At 43.3% G+C, this 20,874-nt stretch overlaps 1 protein-coding gene across 5 annotated transcripts in view; it reads right to left on the reverse strand.

The window, feature by feature from the left end:
* LOC143764762 (C-Jun-amino-terminal kinase-interacting protein 4-like) overlaps window positions 1-20,874 on the reverse strand; it is a 951,487-nt gene that overhangs the window by 580,081 nt on the left and 350,532 nt on the right. For all 5 annotated transcript variants that reach the window (XM_077250696.1, XM_077250698.1, XM_077250699.1 and 2 more), the window contains one exon: window positions 16,183-16,234. In XM_077250696.1, coding sequence (XP_077106811.1) covers window positions 16,183-16,234 — 52 coding nt within the window. The remainder of the gene's footprint in view (window positions 1-16,182; window positions 16,235-20,874) is intronic.

Here is a 20,874-nt window from a genome sequence, read left to right on the forward strand (position 1 = left end):
AGGAGTGGTGTCTGTATATAGGGGGATGTCTGTATATAGGAGTGGTGTCTGTATATAGAGGGATTTCTGTATATAGGAGTGGTGTCTGTATATAGGGGGATGTCTGTATATAGGAGTGGTGTCTCAATATAGGGGGGTGTCTGAATATAGGAGAGATGTCTGTATAGAGGGATATCTGTATATAGGAGTGGTGTCTGTATATAGGGGGATGTCTGTATATAGGGGGATGTCTGTATATAGGAGTGTTGTCTGTATACAGGGGATGTCTGTATATAGGGGGATGTCTGTATATAGGAGTGGTGTCTGTATACAGAGGGATGTATGTATATAGGAGAGATGTATGTATATAGAGGGATGTATGTATATAGGAGTGGTGTCTGTATATAGGGGGATATCTGTATATAGGAGTGGTGTCTGTATATAGGGGGATGTCTGTATATAGGAGTGGTGTCTGTATATAGAGGGATGTCTGTATGTAGGAGTGGTGTCTGTATATAGAGGGATGTCTGTATATAGGAGTGGTGTCTGTATATAGGAGTGGTGTCTGTATATAGGAGTGGTGTCTGTATATAGGGGGATGTCTGTATATAGGAGTGATGTCTGTATATAGAGGGATGTCTGTATATAGGAGTGGTGTCTGTATATAGAGGGATGTCTGTATATAGGAGTGGTGTCTGTATATAGGGGGATGTCTGTATATAGGGGGATGTCTGTATATAGGAGTGGTGTCTGTATATAGGGGATGTCTGTATATAGGGGGATGTCTGTATATAGGAGTGGTGTCTGTATATAGAGGGATGTCTGTATATAGGAGATATGTCTGTATATAGAGGGATGTATGTATATAGGAGTGGTGTATGTATATAGGGGGGTGTCTGTATATAGGAGTGGTGTCTGTATATAGGGGGATGTCTGTATATAGGAGTGGTGTCTGTATATAGGGGGATGTCTGTATGTAGGAGTGGTGTCTGTATATAGAGGGATGTCTGTATATAGGAGTGGTGTCTGTATATAGGGGGATGTCTGTATATAGGGGGATGTCTGTATATAGGAGTGTTGTCTGTATACAGGGGATGTCTGTATATAGGGGGATGTCTGTATATAGGAGTGGTGTCTGTATACAGAGGGATGTATGTATATAGGAGAGATGTATGTATATAGAGGGATGTATGTATATAGGAGTGGTGTCTGTATATAGGGGGATATCTGTATATAGGAGTGGTGTCTGTATATAGGGGGATGTCTGCATATAGGAGTGGTGTCTGTATATAGAGGGATGTCTGTATGTAGGAGTGGTGTCTGCATATAGAGGGATGTCTGTATATAGGAGTGGTGTCTGTATATAGGAGTGGTGTCTGTATATAGGAGTGGTGTCTGTATATAGGAGTGGTGTCTGTATATAGGGGGATGTCTGTATATAGGAGTGATGTCTGTATATAGAGGGATGTCTGTATATAGGAGTGGTGTCTGTATATAGAGGGATGTCTGTATATAGAAGTGGTGTCTGTATATAGAGGGATGTCTGTATATAGGAGAGATGTCTGTATATAGAGGGATGTCTGTGTATAGGAGTGGTGTCTGTATATAGAGGGATGTCTGTATATAGGAGAGGTGTCTGTATATAGAGGGATGTCTGTATATAAGAGTGGTGTCTGTATATAGGGGGATGTCTGTATATAGGAGTGGTGTCTGTATATAGGGGGATGTCTGTATATAGGGGGATGTCTGTATATAGGAGTGGTGTCTGTATATAGGGGATGTCTGTATATAGGGGGATGTCTGTATATAGGAGTGGTGTCTGTATATAGAGGGATGTCTGTATATAGGAGATATGTCTGTATATAGAGGGATGTATGTATATAGGAGTGGTGTCTGTATATAGGGGGGTGTCTGTATATAGGAGTGGTGTCTGTATATAGGGGGATGTCTGTATATAGGAGTGGTGTCTGTATATAGGGGGATGTCTGTATGTAGGAGTGGTGTCTGTATATAGAGGGATGTCTGTATGTAGGAGTGGTGTCTGTATATAGAGGGTTGTCTGTATGTAGGAGTGGTGTCTGTATATAGGGGGATGTCTGTATATAGGAGTGGTGTCTGTATATAGGGGGATGTCTGTATATAGGAATGGTGTCTGTATATAGAGGGGTGTCTGTATATAGGAGTGGTGTCTGTATATAAAGGGATGTCTGTATATAGGAGTGGTGTCTGTATATAGAGGGATGTATGTATATATAAGTGGTGTCTGTATATAGAGGGATGTCTGTATATAGGAGTGGTGTCTGTATATAGGAGTGGTGTTTGTATATAGAGGGATGTCTGTATATAGGAGAGATGTCTGTATATAGAGGGATGTCTGTATATATAAGTGGTGTCTGTATATAGAGGGATGTCTGTATATAGGAGTGGTGTCTGTATATAGGGGGATGTCTGTATATAGGAATGGTGTCTGTATATAGGGGGGTGTCTGTATATAGGAGTGGTGTCTGTATATAGAGGGATGTCTGTATATAGGAGAGATGTCTGTATATAGAGGGATGTCTGTATATAGGAGTGGTGTCTGTATACAGAGGGATGTATGTATATAGGAGTGGTGTCTGTATACAGAGGGATGTATGTATATAGGAGTGGTGTCTGTATACAGAGGGATGTCTGTATATAGGAGTGGTGTCTGTATATAGGGGGTGTCTGTATATAGGAGTGGTGTCTGTATATAGGGGGATGTCTGTATATAGGAGTGGTGTCTGTATATAGGGGGATGTCTGTATATAGGAGTGGTGTCTGTATATAGGGGGATGTCTGTATATAGGAGTGGTGTCTGTATATAGGGGGATGTCTGTATATAGGAGTGGTGTCTGTATATAGAGGGATGTCTGTATATGGGAGTGGTGTCTGTATATAGAGGGATGTCTGTATATAGGAGAAATGTCTGTATATAGAGGGATGTCTGTATATAGGAGTGATGTCTGTATATAGTGGGATGTCTGTATATAGGAGTGGTGTCTGTATATAGGGGGATGTCTGTATATAGGAGTGGTGTCTGTATATAGAGGGATGTCTGTATATAGTGAGATGTCTGTATATAGGGGGATGTCTGTATATAGGAGTGGTGTCTGTATATAGAGGGATGTCTGTATATAGGAGAGATGTCTGTATATAGAGGGATGTCTGTATATAGGAGTGGTGTCTGTATATAGGAGTGGTGTCTGTATATAGAGGGATGTCTGTATATAGGAGAGATGTCTGTATATAGAGGGATGTCTGTATATAGGAGTGGTGTCTGTATATAGAGGGATGTCTGTATATCAGAGTGGTGTCTGTATATAGAGGGATGTCTGTATATAGGAGTGGTGTATGTATACAGAGGGATGTCTGTATATAGGACTGGTGTCTGTATACAGAGGGATGTCTGTATATAGGAGTGGTGTCTGTATATAGAGGGATGTCTGTATATAGGAGTGGTGTCTGTATATAGGAGTGGTGTCTGTATATAGGGGGATGTCTGTATATAGGAGTGGTGTCTGTATATGGGGGATGTCTGCATATAGGAGTGGTGTCTGTATATAGGAGTGGTGTCTGTATATAGGAGTGGTGTCTGTATATAGGAGTGGTGTCTGTATATAGGAGTGGTGTCTGTATATAGGAGTGGTGTCTGTATATAGGAGTGGTGTCTGTATATAGGAGTGGTGTCTGTATATAGGAGTGGTGTCTGTATATAGGAGTGGTGTCTGTATATAGGAGTGGTGTCTGTATATAGGAGTGGTGTCTGTATATAGGAGTGGTGTCTGTATATAGAGGGATGTTTGTATATAGGAGTGGTGTCTGTATATAGGGGGATGTCTGTATATAGGAGTGGTGTCTGTATATAGGGGGATGACTGTATATAGGAGTGGTGTCTGTATATAGAGGGATGTCTGTATATAGGAGTGGTGTCTGTATATAGAGGGATGTCTGTATATAGGAGTGGTGTCTGTATATAGGAGTGGTGTCTGTATATAGGAGTGGTGTCTGTATATAGAGGGGTGTCTGTATATAGGAGAGATGTCTGTATATAGAGGGATGTCTGTATATAGAGGGATGTCTGTATATAGAAGTGGTGTCTGTATACAGAGGGATGTATGTATATAGGAGTGATGTCTGTATATAGAGGGATGTCTGTATACAGAGGGATGTCTGTATATAGGGGGATGTCTGTATATAGGAGTGGTGTCTGTATATGGGGGATGTCTGTATATAGGAGTGGTGTCTGTATATAGGGGGATGTCTGTATATAGGAGCGGTGTCTGTATATAGAGGGATGTCTGTATATAGGAGCAGTGTGTATATAGAGGGATGTCTGTTTATAGGAGTGGTGTCTTTATATAGAGGGATGTCTGTATATAGGAGTGGTGTCTGTATATAGGGGGATGTCTGTATATAGGAGTGGTGTCTGTATATAGAGGGATGTCTGTATATAGGAGAGATGTCTGTATATAGAGGGATGTCTGTATATAGGAGTGGTGTCTGTATATAGAGGGATGTCTGTATATAGGAGAGGTGCCTGCATATAGTAGTGGTGTCTGTATATAGGAGTAGTGTCTGTATATAGAGGGATGTCTTTATATAGAAGTGGTGTCTGTATATAGGGGGATGTCTGTATAAGGGAGAGATGTCTGTATATAGAGGGATGTCTGTATATAGGAGAGATGTCTGTATATAGGAGTGGTGTCTGTATATAGGGGGATGTCTGTATATAGGAGTGGTGTCTGTATATATAAGGATGTCTGTATATTGTAGTGGTGTCTGTATATAGAGGGATGTCTGTATATAGGAGTGGTATCTGTATATAGAGGGATCTCTGTATATGGTAGTCGTGTCTGTATATAGAGGGATGTCTGTATGTAGGAGTTGTGTCTGTATATAGGAGTGGTGTCTGTATATAGGAGTGGTGTCTGTATATAGGAGTGATGTCTGTATATAAGAGGATGTGGCCAAAGTGGCTACCGAGAGACTGTGTGCTCCAAAGTGGCTACCAAGGATTCCTGCATGCCAAAATGGCTACCAAGGGGCCAAAGTTGCTACCAAGAGGCCCCGCACATCAAAGTGGCTACCAAGGGGCCAAATCGGATACCCAGAAGCAGGGCCCTGCATGCCAGACTTGCTCCTGAGGTTCATTGGCAGCTGGCAGCGCTGTTCAAGCACCATGTATTTCATTCAGGAAATGCCCATCTAGTTCTTCTTATTATTAGGCTTTTTTCCGCAATTAATGCGGCCCGAACCGCTGCACGCACAGACTCCAGTGAGGCGTCATTTCGAAGCCAGCGTCCACGAGAGGTGTGCTAAGTATTTTTTGCGTCGATCCGATTTGTAGTTTTTTAAAAAAATTGCATTTAAAAAAAAAATCCCCATAGGAAATAATGGCAAACTTTCCATTACCACCAACTTGACCTTCCAAAGATGGCAGCTATGCAAATATACGGTGTCCATTTTAGGACATGATCATTTATCAAAGTCAAACATCAGAATAAAGTGACTATGACACCCTCTCGTCCCGTGTGTGAAAAGTAAGTGCATCCCCGGTCCCGTGTGTGAAAAATAAGCGCACCCCCGGTCCCGTGCGTGAAAATTAAGTGCACCCCCGGTCCCGTGGGTGAAAAGTAAGTGCACCCCCGGTCCCGTGTGTGAAAAGTAAGTGCACTCCCGGTCCCGTGGGTAAAAAGTAAGTGCACCCCTGGTCCCGTGGGTGAAAAGTAAGTGCATCCCCGCTCCCCGTGGGTGAAAAGTAAGTGCACCCCGGGTGTGCAATAGTAAGTGCGCCCGGGTGTGCAAAAGTAAGTGCACCCCCGGTCCCGTGTGTGAAAAATAACCGCACCCCCGGTCCCGTGTGTGAAAATTAAGTGCACCCCCGGTCCCATGGGTAAAAAGTAAGTGCACCCCCGGTCCCGTGGGTGAAAAGTAAGTGCACCCCGGCCCCGGGTGTGCAAAAGTAAGTGAGCCCCCGGCCCAGAGTGTGCAAAAGTAAGTGTGCCCCTGGCCCTGGGTGTGCAAAAGTAAGTGCGCCTCAGGTGTGCAAAAGTAAGTGTGCCACCGGCCCAGTGTGTGAAAAGTAAGTGCACCCCTGGTCCCGTGGGTGAAAAGTAAGTGCACCCCCGATCCCGTGGGTGAAAAGTAAGTGCACCCCCCGTCCCGTGTGTTAAAAGTAAGTGCACCTCCGGTCCCGTGTGTGAAAAGTAAGTGCACCTCCGGTCCCGTGTGTGAAAAGTAAGTGCACCCCCGGTCCCGTGTGAGGAAAGTGTGTGCCCCCCGGTCCCGTGTGTGAAAAGTGCGTGCCCCCCGGTCCCGTGTGTGAAAAGTAAGTGCACCCCCGGTCCCGTGGGTGAAAAGTGAGTGCACCCCCGGTCCCGTGGGTGAAAAGTAAGTGCACCCATGGTCCTGTGAGTGAAAAGTAAGTGTGCCCCGGGTGTGCAAAAGTAAGTGCACCCCGGGTGTGCAAAAGTAAGTGTGCCCGGGTGTGCAAAAGTAAGTGTGCCCCCGGGTGTGCAAAAGTAAGTGTGCCCCCAGGTGTGCAAAAGTAAGTGTGCCCCAGGTGTGCAAAAGTAAGTGTGCCCCGGGTGAGTAAAAGTAAGTGTGCCCCGGGTGTGTAAAAGTAAGTGCACCCTGGGTGTGCAAAAGTTAGTGTGCCATGTGTGTGCAAAAGTAAGTGCACCCCCGCCCCTGTGTGTGCAAAAGTAAGTGCACCCCTGCCCCCTTGTGTGCAAAAGTAAGTTCACCCCCGCCCCCGTGTGTGCAAAAGTAAGTGCACCCCCGCCCCCGTGTGTGCAAAAGTAAGTGCACCCCCACCCCGTGTGTGCAAAAGTAAGTGCGCCCCCGCCCCTGTGTGTGCAAAAGTAAGTGCACCCCCGTCCCTGTGTGCAAAAATAACCGCACCCCCGGTCCCGTGTGTGAAAATTAAGTGCACCCCCGGTCCCATGGGTAAAAAGTAAGTGCACCCCCGGTCCCGTGGGTGAAAAGTAAGTGCACCCCGGCCCCGGGTGTGCAAAATTAAGTGCACCCCCGCCCAGTGTGTGCAAAAGTAAGTGCACCCCCGCCCCTGTGTGTGCAAAAGTAAGTACACCCCCACTCCCGTGTGTGCAAAAGTACCAGGGTGGCCCACCAAATCAGACCATTCCAAAGCACTATCTGCAGTTCCTTAAGGAAATACCCATCTAGTTATTTTTATATTTTGAGAGATCAGGCATTTTTAACGTTGCAATACCAAATGTGTGTATTTTATTTATGATTTTATTTTGAATGGGGCGATTTGAACTTTTATATTTTTTTATATTTTTTTTTGTTTTGTTAAGTTTTACTGGCTTCAATAGTCTCCATGGGAAACTAGAAGCTGCGATCACCCAATCACCTGTGCTATAGAAAATGAAAAAAACAGAATATCAACATGGGTTTATGAGGGATCAGTATTGTCAAATTAAGGCTAGTTTCACATTTGCGTTTAAAAATGCAGCGTTTAAAAAGCAAACGCAGGTGGTGAAAAAAACGCATGTAAACGCGTGCAAACGCTGCGTTTTTTAGACGCATGCGTTTTCTCATGCGGTAAAAAAACTCGCCGTTCTGATGTGTTTACATGCGTTTTTTCCTGCGTTTGCGTTTTTGAAACGCATGCTGAGAAGTGTATGACAGCTGCCAATCATCAAAATCATCTAGAAAACCCACTATAAATAGAAATAGCTAGGGTTAAGGTTAGGGGTAGGGTTAGGATCCCTAGGGTTAGGGTTAGGGTTAGTGTTAGGATCCCTAGGGTTAGGGTTAGGATCCCTAGGGTTAGGGTCAGGATCCCTTTATCACCTTGATGGTGGGGGGTGGCTTATCAGTGTGTATTCTTGTTTTTTCTATTAAAACGCAACCAAACGCATGTGCTTAAAAACGCATGTGTTTACATAGACAGCAATACGTTTTTTTGCCGCAAAAAAATGCATGCGTTTTTTTGAGGCAAAAAAACGCCTCTAGAAATTACTACATGTTGCATTTCTGAAACAAAACGCAAGCATAGAAACGACGCATGCGTCGTCAAACGTGGCAAAACGCATGCAAAAAAAATGCATGCATTTTTAATGTTAAATATAGGGAAAAAAATGCATGCATTTTTTTGCGCTAAAATGCGCGGCAAAAAACGCAAATGTGAAACCAGCCTAATCTGATCAGTTTCTTTGAGGAGATAAGTTCCAGACTGGACCAGGGAAACTTAGTGGATGTTGTCTATTTGGACTTTTCAGAGGTGTTTGCTACGGTGCCAAACAAAAGGCTGGCAACATGAAATGAGAATAATGGGACTAGGGGAAAATATGTGTATGTGGGTTATTAACTGGTAGTGTAGGAAATTAAGGGCGGATTATTAACCCCTTTCTGTCATTAGACGTACTATTCCATCAATGTGGAGTGGGCCCTACTTCCCAAGGACGGAATAGTACGTCCAGCGCGATCAGCCGCGCTCACGGGGGGAGCGCGGCCGATCGCGGCCGGGTGTCAGCTGACTATCGCAGCTGACATCCAGCACTATGTGCAAAGCGGTCACGAACCACCCCCGGCACATTAACCCCGACACACTGCGATCAAACATGATCGCAGTGTTCCGGCGGTACAGGGAAGCATCGCGCAGGGAGGAGACTCCCTGCGTGCTTTCCTGAGACGATCGGTACAAGGCGATGTGCTCACCTTGCACCAAGCGTCTTCTCCCTCCAAGCCCCGGATCCAAAATGGCCGCGGGGCTGCATCCGGGTCCTGCAGGGAGGTGGCTTCACAGCGCCTGCTCAGAGCAGGTGCCAGGAAGCTTCCAGCAGGGCATGTCAGATCGCCGATCTGTCACTTTACTGTGATGCCCAGCCCTGGGGCAAAGTAAAAATAAATAAAAAAATTACATGTGTAAAAAAAAAAAAAAAAAAAAAAAAATCCTAAATAAATAATAATAAAAAAATATTGTTCCAATAAATACATTCCTTTAGCTAAATAAATTAAAAAAAAATAAAAATACACATATTTAGTATCGTCGCGTCCGTAACAACCCGACCTTTAAAACTGTCCCACTAGTTAACCCCTTCAGTGAACACCGTAAAAAAAAAAAAAAAAAAACGAGGCAAAAAACAACGCTTTATTATCATACCGCTTAACAAAAAGTGGAATAACATGTGATCAAAAAGACGGAAATAAATAGCCATGGTACCGTTGAAAACGTCATCTTGTCCCGCAAAAAAAGAGCCGCAATAGAGCATCATCAGTGAAAAAATAGAAAAGTTATAGTCCTCAGAATAAAGCGATGCAAAAATAATTATTTTTTTCTATAAAATAGTTTTTATCGTATAAAAGCGCCAAAACATAAAAAAAGATATAAGTGAGGTATCGCTGTAATCGTACTGACCCGAAGAATAAAACTGCTTTATCCATTTTACCAAATGCGGAACGGTTTAAACGCCCCCCCCCCAAAAAAAAAAGAAAATTTATGAATAGCTGTTTTTTGGTCATTCTGCCTCACAAAAATCGGAATAAAAAGCGATGAAAAAATGTCACATGGCCGAAAATGTTACCAATAAAAATGTCAACTCGTCCCGCAAAAAACAAGACCTCACATGACTCTGTGGACCAAAATATGGAAAAATTATAGCACTCAAAATGTGGTAATGCAAAAACTATTTTTTGCAATAAAAAGTGTCTTTTAATGTGTGACGGCTGTCAATCAAAAATCAGCTAGAAAAAGTGCTATAAATAGTATATCAAACCCCCCTTCAGTTAAGAAAATTGTAAAAATTTAAAGATATATTTATTTCCATTTTCCCATTAGGTCTAGGGTTAGGGCTAGGGTTAGAGTTAAGGTTAGGGTTAGGGCTGGGGCTAGGGTTAGGGCTACAGTTAGGGTTAGGGTTGGGGCTAAAGTTAGGGTTAGGGTTTGGATTACATTTACAGCTGGGAATAGGGTTAGGGGTGTGTCAGGGTTAGGGGTGTGGTTAGGGTTACAGTTGACATTAGGGTTAGGGGTGTGTTTGGATTAGGGTTTCAGTTATAATTGGGGGGTTTCCACTGTTTAGGCACATCAGGGGCTCTCCAAATGCAACATTGCGTCAGATCTCAATTCCAGCCAATTCTGCGTTGAAAAAGTAAAACAGTGCCCGTTCCCTTCCAAGCTCTCCCGTGCGCACAAACAGGGGTTTACCCCAACATATTGAGTATCAGCGTACTCAGGACACATTGTACAACAACTTTTGGGGTCCAATTTCTCCTGTTACCCTTGGGAAAATACAAAACTGGGGGCTAAAAAATCATTTTTGTGGGGAAAAAAAGAATTTTTATTTTCACGGCTCTACGTTATAAACTGTAGTGAAACACTTGGGGGTTCAAAGTTCTCACAACACATCTTGATAAGTTCCTTGGGGGGTCTAGTTTCCAAAATGGTGTCACTTGTGGGGGGTTTCAATGTTTAGGCACATTAGAAGCTCTGCAAATGCAACATGGCGTCTCATCTGAATTCCAGTCAATTTTGCATTGAAAAGTCAAATGGCGCTCCTTCGCTTCCGAGCTCTGCCATGCGCCCAAACAGTGGTTTACCCCCACATATGGGGTATCGTCGTACTCCGGACAAATTGTACAACAATATTTGGGGTCCATTTTCTCCTGTTACCCTTGGTAAAATAAAACAAATTGGAGCTGAAGTAAATTTTTTTGTGTAAAAAGTTAAATGTTCATTTTTATTTAAACATTCCAAAAATTCCTGTGAAACACCTGAAGGGTTAATAAACTTCTTTGAATGTGGTTTTGAGCACGCACCTTGAGGGGTGCAGTTTTTAGAATGGTGTCACACTTGGGTATTTTCTATCATATAGACCCCTCAAAATGACTTCAAATGAGATTTGGTCCCTAAAACAAAATGGTGTTGTAAAAATGAGAAATTGCTGGTCAACTTTTAACCCTTATAACTCCCTAACAAAAACAAATTTTGGTTCCAAAATTGTGCTGATGTAAAGTAGACATGTGGGAAATGTTACTTATTAAGTATTTTTTGTGACATATCTTGGTGATTTATTTGTATAAAAATTCAAAGTTGGAAAATTGCAAAATTTTCAAAATTTTGGCAAAATTTCCATTTTTTTTCACAAATAAACGCAGGTAATATCAAATAAATTATACCACTATCATTAAGTACAATATGTCACGAGAAAAGAATGTCAGAATCACTGGAATCCGTTGAAGCGTTCCAGAGTTATAACCTCATAAAGGGACAGTGGTCAGAATTGTAAAAATTGGCCTGGTCATTAACGTTCAAACCACCCTTGGGGGTAAAGGGGTTAATGGAACACATTCGGATTGAGTCACACTTAACAGTAGGGCACCATATGACCCTCCTGTTTTTACCATGTATTAATGATTTTGTAGGGGACATACAGGGTAGAATTTCAATATTTGCAGATACCAAACTCATCAGGTTAACCAGCACAGAGGAGGATAATTTCATGATTCTGAGGGATTTAGTGTAGATAAATGTAAGGTTATACACTTGAGCAGAGGAAATAAAATGTACCGTATAATTATGTACTAAATTGTAAATGAATAGGCAAAACAGTTACTGAAATACCGTACTTGGTGATATGGATGGACTAAAACTCAACAGCTGTGATCCCTTGCTATAATGTCTGTATAATCTTTCCCTTCCCTCTCTAGCCAGGAGATGTGGTATGATCAGACCAGGAGTACAGATACAGCTATTACACAGTACACAGCAGGGGCACAGCTATAAGATTATCTCAGCAAAGGAACATTTTTTTAACCCATTTCCGACCTGTGACGCCACGTAGGCGTCATGAAAGTCGGTGTCAATCCGACCTGTGACGCCTATGTAGCGTCATGGCGGGATCGCGTTCCTGCAGGTCAGGTGAACGTGTTAACTGAAATGTCACCCGACCTGCAGGTACATGGGGACTTGTACTTGAGCCCTGGGGGGTGGCTTTGCCCCCTGTGGCTACAATGCCTTCTGGTGACCTTTTTGTTTCCCCCCAGATCTGATTGGAGTTAGAGTCCCATGTGACGCTAGATCTCCAAACAGATGTGGAGGGGTGGAGTAAACTATGGCTGCCTCGCTCTCCAGCCTCTTCCTGTCCGTGGGAGCTGGAGACCGAGGTGACTGCTTGCTACCTTGCCACCTACTCACAGCCGGGTACTCTCCTCTGCTACCCCCCGCCGTCCGATTCCACACCCGCGACCTCCACTCCCTGACCGGTGATCACCTCCTGATCATCACCTCCTGCTGCTGCCTGCTCCATCTCCTCCATCTGCTGCTGCATCTCCTCAGCCGCCCGCGCCTGACAGCCCCCCTCCTGCCCCGCCCCAGTTATCACCCCGATCACACCCTGCCCCAATGATCTCCCCCCTGTCCTGCGGATCGCTCACCTGCCCCGCTGGTCTTACCCCTGCCCCTCTGATCTTACCCCTGCCCCGCGGATCACTCCCTGCACCACGGATCACTCCTTGCCCCACTGATCTCCCTCTGCCGCCCCAGTTTTCCCATTAGGGATATAGTTGGACTAAAGGGAGTTGGGCTAAAGTTAGGGTTAGGTTTGGGGCTAAAATTAGGGTTAGGGACGGGTTGGGGCTAAAGTTAGGGTTGGGATTAGGGTTAGGGGTGTGTTAGGGTTAGTCGTGCGTTGAGGTCAGGCTTGTGGATAGGGTTGGGATTAGGGTTAGTGGTGTGTTGGGCTTAGGTTTTGAGTTAGAATTGGGGGGTTTCCACTGTTTAGGCACATCAGGGGCTCTCCAAACGCGACATGGTGCCCGCAGACCATTCCATCAAAGTCTGCATTCCAAAACGTGACTACTTCCCTTTCGAGCCCCAACGTGTGCCCAAACAGTGATCCCCCCACATTTGGGGTACCAGCGTACTCAGGAAAAACTGGACAACAACTTCTTGGGTCCAATTTCTCTTGTTACCCTTGAGAAATCAAAAAATTTGCGTGCTAAAAAAATCATTTTTGAGGAAAAAAAAGATTTTTATTTTCACGGGTCTGCGTTATAAACTTTTGTGAAGCACTTGGGGTAAAAAGTGCTCATCACACATCTAGATAAGTTACTTAAGGGGTCTAGTTTACAAAATGGTGTCATTTGTGTTGGATTTCCACTCTTTAGGCACATCGGGGCTCTCCAAATGATGCCCGCAGACCATTCTGCATTTCAAAGTATCACTACTTTCCTTCCGAGCCCCAACGTGTGCCCAGATAGTGGTTCCCCCCCCCCCCCCCCCTACATATGGGGTATCAGCATACTCAGGACAAACTGGACAACAACTTTTGGTGTCCAATTTATCCTGTTACCCTTGTGAAAATAAAAAATTGTGGGCTAAAACATTTTTAAATTAAAAAAAAATCATTTTTTTTATTTTCACGGCTCTGAGTTATAAACTTCTGTGAAACACTTGGGGGTAAAAAGTGCTCACCACACATCCAGATAAGTTCCTTGGGGGTCTAGTTTTCAAAATGGGGTCACTTGTTAGGGTGCTCCAATGTTTAGGCACACAGGGGCTCTACAAACGCGACATGGTGTCCGCTAACGATTGGAGCTAATTTTTCATTCAAAAAGTCAAATGGCGTTCCTTCCCTTCCGAGCCCTGCCATGCATCCAAACAGTGGTTTATGACCACATATGAGGTATCGGTGTACTCAGGAGAAATTGCCCAACAAATTGTAGGATCCATTTTTTCCTGTTGCCCGTGTGAAAATGAAAAAAATTGAGGCTAAAAGAAAATGTTTGTGAAAAAAGTACTTTTTTTCATTTTTACGGATAAATGTGTTAAGCACCTGGGGTTCAAAGTGCTCACTATGCATCTGGATAAGTTCCTTAGGGGGTCTAGTTTCTAAAATGGGGTTACTTGTGGGGGAGCTCCAATGTTTAGACACACAGGGGCACTAAAACGTAACATGGTGTCCGGTAACGAATGAAGCTAATTTTTCATTCAAAAAGTCAAATGGTGCCCCTTCCCTTCCGAGCCCTGCCTTGCACCCAAACACTGTCCCCCCCCCCCCCCCCCCCACATATCGGGTATCAGCGTACTCAGGACAAATTGGACAACAACTTTTGGGGTCCACTTTCTCCTTTTACCCTTGGGAAAATTAAAAAAAAATGTTACTAAAAATCATTTTTGTGACTAAAAAGTTAAAAGTTATTTTTTTTTCCTTCCATGTTACTTCTGTTGCTGTGAAACACCTAAAGGGTTAATAAACTTCTTTAATGTGGTTTTGTGCACGTTGAGGGGTGCAGTTTTTAGAATGGTGTCACTTTTGGGTATTTTCTACCATATAGACCCCTCAAACTGGCTTCAAATGTGAGGTGGTCCCTAAAAAAAATGGTTTTGTAAATTTTGTTGTAAAAATGAGAAATTGCTGGTCAACTTTTAACCCTTATAAGTTCCTAACAAAAAAAAATAAATAAATTGCTTCCACAATTTTGCTGATGTAAAGTAGACATGTGGGAAATGTTATTTATTAACTATTTTGTGTCACATAACTCTCTGGTTTAACAGAATAAAAATTCAAAATTTTAAAATTGCGAAATGTTCAAAATGTTTGTCAAATTTCGAAATGTTTCACAAATAAACACAAAAATTATCAACCTAAATTTACCACTAACATGAAGCCTAATATGTCACAAAAAAACATCTAAGAATCGCTAGGATCCGTTGATGCGTTTCTGAGTTAGTACCTCAAACATAAGAGTGAATGACCTCGGGGAGATCAAAACATCCAACACCGCAGAGACACCATCACGTGCTTCTCAACGCAGTGATCCAGGACACTGCCCCATCCCTTAAGGGAAATATGCAAATGCATGTAGAAAAGCTGCGGAGACACCATCTTTTCACCAGGCACTGCTCCTATTAGCCAGTTTCCTACTCCACACTGATGAGGGGCAAATACCCCGAAACAGCTGTCTGTGGATGGATACCATGTTTTGGCATAGGTGGTTTTCCTTTATTGGATGCTGCCCTTCCCGTGGTTGTTCCTTCCCGGTCAAAGACCTGGCTATTCATTGCTTGCGTTGAGAAACACGTGATGGTGTCTCCGCAGCTTTTCTACATGCAATTACCTCATAAAGGGACACTGGTCAGCATTGCAAAAAATGGCCAGGTCATTAAGGTCAAAATAGGCTGGGTCATGAAGGAGTTAACATATCCAAATGTGGAACTTCTTTTTAGCCAAGATCCATTAATTTAAATGTACTTTGTTAATGTGAAAACCCATTTACTATTGCTGTATACTACGTGTCAAACTCTGGCCTGCTGGGTGATTATTTTTGATCCGCGAGTCAAGAGTGTTGCTAGGCACTTTAAGCGCTACAGTAATGCTGCGTAGCAGAGCATAACTCACACGCCGGTGTCTCAGTCCATGCAAACAGGCTGCTCCTCCTAGTCAGCCTGCAACCAGAAATCCTCCTCTTGACCTCCAGTCTGTGCAGAAAGGCATGCGGAGAAAGGGGGTTTTCACAGGAGGCAGAGTCGCCGTTACTGGAAGCTGGCGGCGGCAGGAGTGGGATGATGCTGCAGTCCCGAGCGGGGGGAGGGTTTGTTCGGTGGTGCGAGGCTATGGCGGGCCCCAAGCTTTCAGAAAATGTTGGCGGAGTCCCCATCCTTCCCACTGCATTAGACTTAGGGAAAACGGACATCGGAAGCGGTGCAAGCGCAGATTCAGATCACTGCTCCCGAAGCAGTGACCCCGGTCCACCTCAGCGGGACCCCCCCTTCTGTAAAATCGGACTATAACACGAACCACAATTTTATTACATTGTTTTCCTAGTTTCCTCCCCAAAATTGAAAAGTCCATATAGAAAACATTCACTGATTAGACATGATTGGTGACATCTTGCCAGAAGGTCTAAGTAGCCCCAGGGGCCAGTAGTCCCCTCATTATTAACAGCAGCATCTAAATGGTTAATAGTAGCTTCAGCATCTGCCAGGTTATGAAGTGTCCTCAGCTCCTGAATCCACTTAACACAACATGCAATGATCAGTGATGAAAATGTCAATCATAGGGCATTGGGGGGTGGGGGTGAGGTAGTCTCACAAAATTTGTAACCGTTTACAACAAATCATATTATATGTGGTTAAAGTGTCTGAGAATTAGGATATATAGGGGATATTATGAAGTAAATCTATTCATATTTCAAATAATTACATCAATGTACCTCAGCATCCTCTCTGCATAACTTTCTTGCTTCATCCAGTTCAATGCGAGTCCTTAAGATTAAAAACAACACCCACTTAACATCAATCACATTATAATGGTAAGTAAATCTCATTCAACAGATATTTCACGTCATAATGAACCCAAAATATTTGCTATTCATGAAGAAGAGAATTAAAAATGACCCTTCAATTAATTCTCAAAGAATATTCATCACCATTTTAGGAATTTGATATTAATTATTTTATGATCGATCCTTTGGTGATTTACTTGTTAGTGTCTCTATGGCACTGCATGAGCGCTGGCAACGCAAATAGGAGGTACACTGTGTCTGGCCAACAGAGAAAAGGCCAGAGGTAAACTCCACTACAGGTAAACAAATGCAAAGACACATATCTCCCCATTCTTTCTTCACCAGGATTGTCACTGGTTTTGGACGCACCTGAAGGATAAGGGGACCCTTGTTCTTAATACAAGTGTGTGTACTACAAGTGGGACCAGATTCAATTAATCCATTTTGGAATATATGAAGAGTATTCTAAAAATATCCAGGATGAGATCACCTGCATTTGAAGGAGTATCTGGTAAACCGAGAAAAAGAGCAGCACAGCCAAGGAATAAAATAGTCGAACAAAAATGGATATGTCGGAAATGCATTAGTCTTTCATGTCTAGAATGTGGACCTTTTCCATTGCAAAGTTTTTTTTTTTATCCATTTTTATTTTGCAATAAAGAAAATTACTTTTTGCCTTAGAAATGTCGATCTTTTTCTCTATATTTGCTAAGTGGATGGTCTACTGGAGCTCTGGTAACACTATATGGAACATGTATGTGGGGAGTCGTCATATCAAATCCTCTGACAATCTGGTAAATAGAACATCTATTGCCTATCCTATGGGTAGGTGATAATTTCTCTTCATTGGACAACTCCATTAAGGAAACTTCTAGAATAATGTAACAAAACGGGATAAATCGAATTTAAAAAAAGGTTTTTAACATTGATAACATGAGTTGCAGACCCTATGGTGCACCAACTGGCAAGGTGCCAGGAGGTCAGACTCCACCAATAAAAAATGAGAGGCTTTCAATATTAAAGTTTCAAAACAACTTAAGATTTTTCAGTGGTAAGACAAGATTGTTAAAGGTTGGCAATTATGTTTACCATGTACAAAAGTATCAAGGGCCACTATGGTGATCTATGGGGGACCTGTATATGATCCATTTTGTCAAAACTCAGGCATAAGTGTCAAACTTATGGCCCACTATGTCATTCAATGTGACCCTTGAGGTCAGGACACACTTCAACAATGCTCTGACCATCTCTTTCTACAGGGAAAGTGGAGAGCCAGTCAGAGCAGTGTTGCTTTTTTTGGAAGTGCATTGAACAGCAAGGTGGATTGATGCTGAGGGGAAAAAGAAAAAAAATCTTTAAATATTCAGCTTAGCGAGTGTGAACGAGCTGAGTGTGACCTGAGCGTAAGTGTGAACGGCGGTAAGTGTGACTTGTGATTCAGTGAGTTTCCAAGAGAGGAATTGCGGTCTGTATTTTATTAATACTTTGCATTTATTTTTATTTAACGCTTCTGTCTGGTACAATGCCCATTAAGAAATGTGCTCCACTGTTGTTAATGTCATCCAGTGCACATCTTGCCACATGTATGCAGTCCTTGATCAGAAGGTCGAGGGTGCATACTGCTGTGCGAGATGTGAGCATGTTGAGCATTTGGAAGCCCAGATTCTGGATCTAAATATGCAGCTGGCAACACTGAGATCCATAGACAATATGGAGAGGAATCTTCTGCTCACTGAGCAGACGCTCAATGGGATAGATGAGGGGGGGATGGTAGGATGGAGCTGCAGGACAGTGAAGTAGCAAGCTGGGTGACAGTTAGAAGGCCGGGTAGAGGGAATAGTGTCAGGGAGGCTAGTCCTGATCTGGCACACCCCAATAAGTTTGCTAAGTTGGCAGATGAGGGGGGTGCCAGTACAGGGGTAGCACTGCTGCAGCCAGGCATGTCCTCTGAAAGCCGGAGGAGTGACTGTTCCAGTAAGGAGGGAAATAGGAGAGCAGGGCAGGCCAGACAGGTGCTGGTAGTGGGGGACTCAATTATTAGGGGAACAGATAGGGCAATCTGTCACAAAGACAGGGATTGTCGAACGGTGTGCTGCCTACCTGGCGCTCGAGTCCGACACATTGCTCAACGGGTGGACAGATTACTGGGAGGGGCTGGTGAGGACCCAGCTGTCATGGTGCACATTGGCACAAATGACTAAGTTAGAGGTAGGTGGAAGGTCCTTAAAGATGATTTCAGGGAATTAGGCTGCAAGCTGAAAGCAAGGACCTCCAACGTGGTATTTTCCTAAATACTGCCTGTACCACGTGCCACGCCAGAGAGACAACGGGAGATTAGGGAGGTTAATAAGTGGCTTAAGAATTGGTGTAGGAAGGAGGGGTTTGGGTTCCTGCAGAACTGGGCCGACTTCTCAGTTGGCTACAGGCTCTACGCTAGGGACGGGCTGCACCTCAATGGGGTAGGTGCAGCTGTGCTGGGGGAGAAAATGGCTAGAAGGTTGGAGGAGTGTTTAAACTAGGGAATGGGGGGGGTAGGGTATTCATTTTATAGGAGGGGAAAATACTGCAGATTGAGACCTGGGCACAAATAAGGAAGTTGGGGGTGGCGGTGGCAGGAGGGTGGGGTTAGAACAGTTAATAATTTAAGAACGAATAGAGGTACAGAGAGGAACATCAAGTGCATGTATACTAATGCCAGAAGCCTCGCCAACAAAATGGACACATTACTATTAATGTTGTTGGAGCATAATTATGACATAGTGGGGATATCTGAAACATGGCTGGATGAGAGCCATGACTGGGCTGTTAACTTGCAGGGCTATAGCCTTTTCAGAAATGACCGTACAGATAAGCGAGGGGGAGGGGTGTGTCTGTATGTAAAATTGTCCTTAAAACCCATCCGGCGTGATAATATAGGTGAATTTAATGAAAATGTAGAGTCCCTGTGGGTGGAGAAAAGGGGAGGGGGGAAAATAATAAATTACTGATAGGGGTTTGTTACAAATCTCCAAAAATAATGGAAGCAATGGAGAATATCCTCGTAAAGCAAATAGATGACGCTGCGACTCAAGGAGAAGTCATTATTATGGGGGACTTCAACTATCCTGAAATAGATTGGGCAACAGAAACCTGCAGTTCCAGCAAAGGTAATCGTTTTTTGACAACTATGAGAGACAATTACCTTTCACAACTGGTTCAGGACCCAACAAGAAGGGGGGCACTGCTAGACCTAATATTAACCAACAGGCCAGACCGCATATCAAATATAAGTGTCGGGGGTCACTTGGGGAATAGTGATCACAAAATAATAAGTTTTCATGTATCCTTTAATAAGATGGGTAGTAGAGAGGTTACAAAGACACTAAACTTCAGGAGGGCAAATTTCCAATGGATGAGAGAGGATCTTGGTGCAATTAACTGTGACGATATCCTGAGACATAAAAATACACAAAGCAAATGGGAGACGTTTATTAGCATCCTGGATAGGACCTGTGCACAGTATATACCATATGGGAATAAACATACTAGAAATAGGAGGAAACCAATATGGCTAAATAGAGCTGTAAGGGGTGCAATAAGTGACAAAAAGAAAGCATTTAGAGAATTAAAGGAAGTAGGTAGTGATGAGGCACTAAATAAATACAGAAAATTAAATAAATTCTGTAAAAAGCAAATCAAGGCAGCAAAAATTGAGACAGAGAGACTCATTGCCAGAGAGAGTAAAAATAATCCCAAAATATTCTTTAACTATATAAATAGTAAGAAACTAAAAAATGAAAGTGTTGACCCCCTTAAAAATAGCCTGGGGGAAGTGGTGGATGAGGAAAAAGCCAATATGCTAAATGACTTTTTTTCATCAGTATTTACACAAGAAAATCCCATGGCAGACAATATGATCAGTGATAACAGAAATTCCCCATTAAATGTCACCTGCTTAACCCAGCAGGAAGTACGGTGGCGTCTAAAAATCACTAAAATTGACAAATCTCCGGGCCCGGATGGGATACACCCCCGAGTACTGCAGGAATTAAGTACAGTCATTGATAGACCATTATTTTTAATCTTTAAAGAGTCCATAATAACAGGGTCTGTAACACAGGATTGGCATATAGCAAATGTGGTGCCAATATTCAAAAAGGGGACAAAAACGGAACTCGGTAATTATAGGCCAGTAAGCTTAACCTCTACTGTGGGTAAAATCCTGGAGGGTTTTCTATGAGATGCTATACTGGAGTATCTGAAGAGGAATAACCTCATGACCCAGTATCAGCACAGGTTTACTAGGGACCGTTCATGTCAGACTAATTTGATCAGCTTCTATGAAGAGGTAAGTTCTGGACTGGACCAAGGGAACCCAGTAGATGTAGTGTATATGGACTTTTCAAAAGCTTTTGATATGGTGCCACACAAAAGGTTGATACATAAAATGAGAATAATGGGGATAGGGGAAAATATGTGTCAGTGGGTTGAGAGCTGGCTCAGGGATAGGAAACAAAGGGTGGTTATTAATGGAGCACACTCGGACTGGGTCGCGGTTAGCAGTGGGGTACCACAGGGGTCAGTATTGGGCCCTCTTCTTTTTAACATATTTATTAATGACCTTGTAGGGGCATTCAGAGT

Source organism: Ranitomeya variabilis, chromosome 4 (genome assembly GCF_051348905.1).
Source record: "Ranitomeya variabilis isolate aRanVar5 chromosome 4, aRanVar5.hap1, whole genome shotgun sequence".
In the NCBI taxonomy this organism is placed as follows: domain Eukaryota; kingdom Metazoa; phylum Chordata; class Amphibia; order Anura; family Dendrobatidae; genus Ranitomeya; species Ranitomeya variabilis.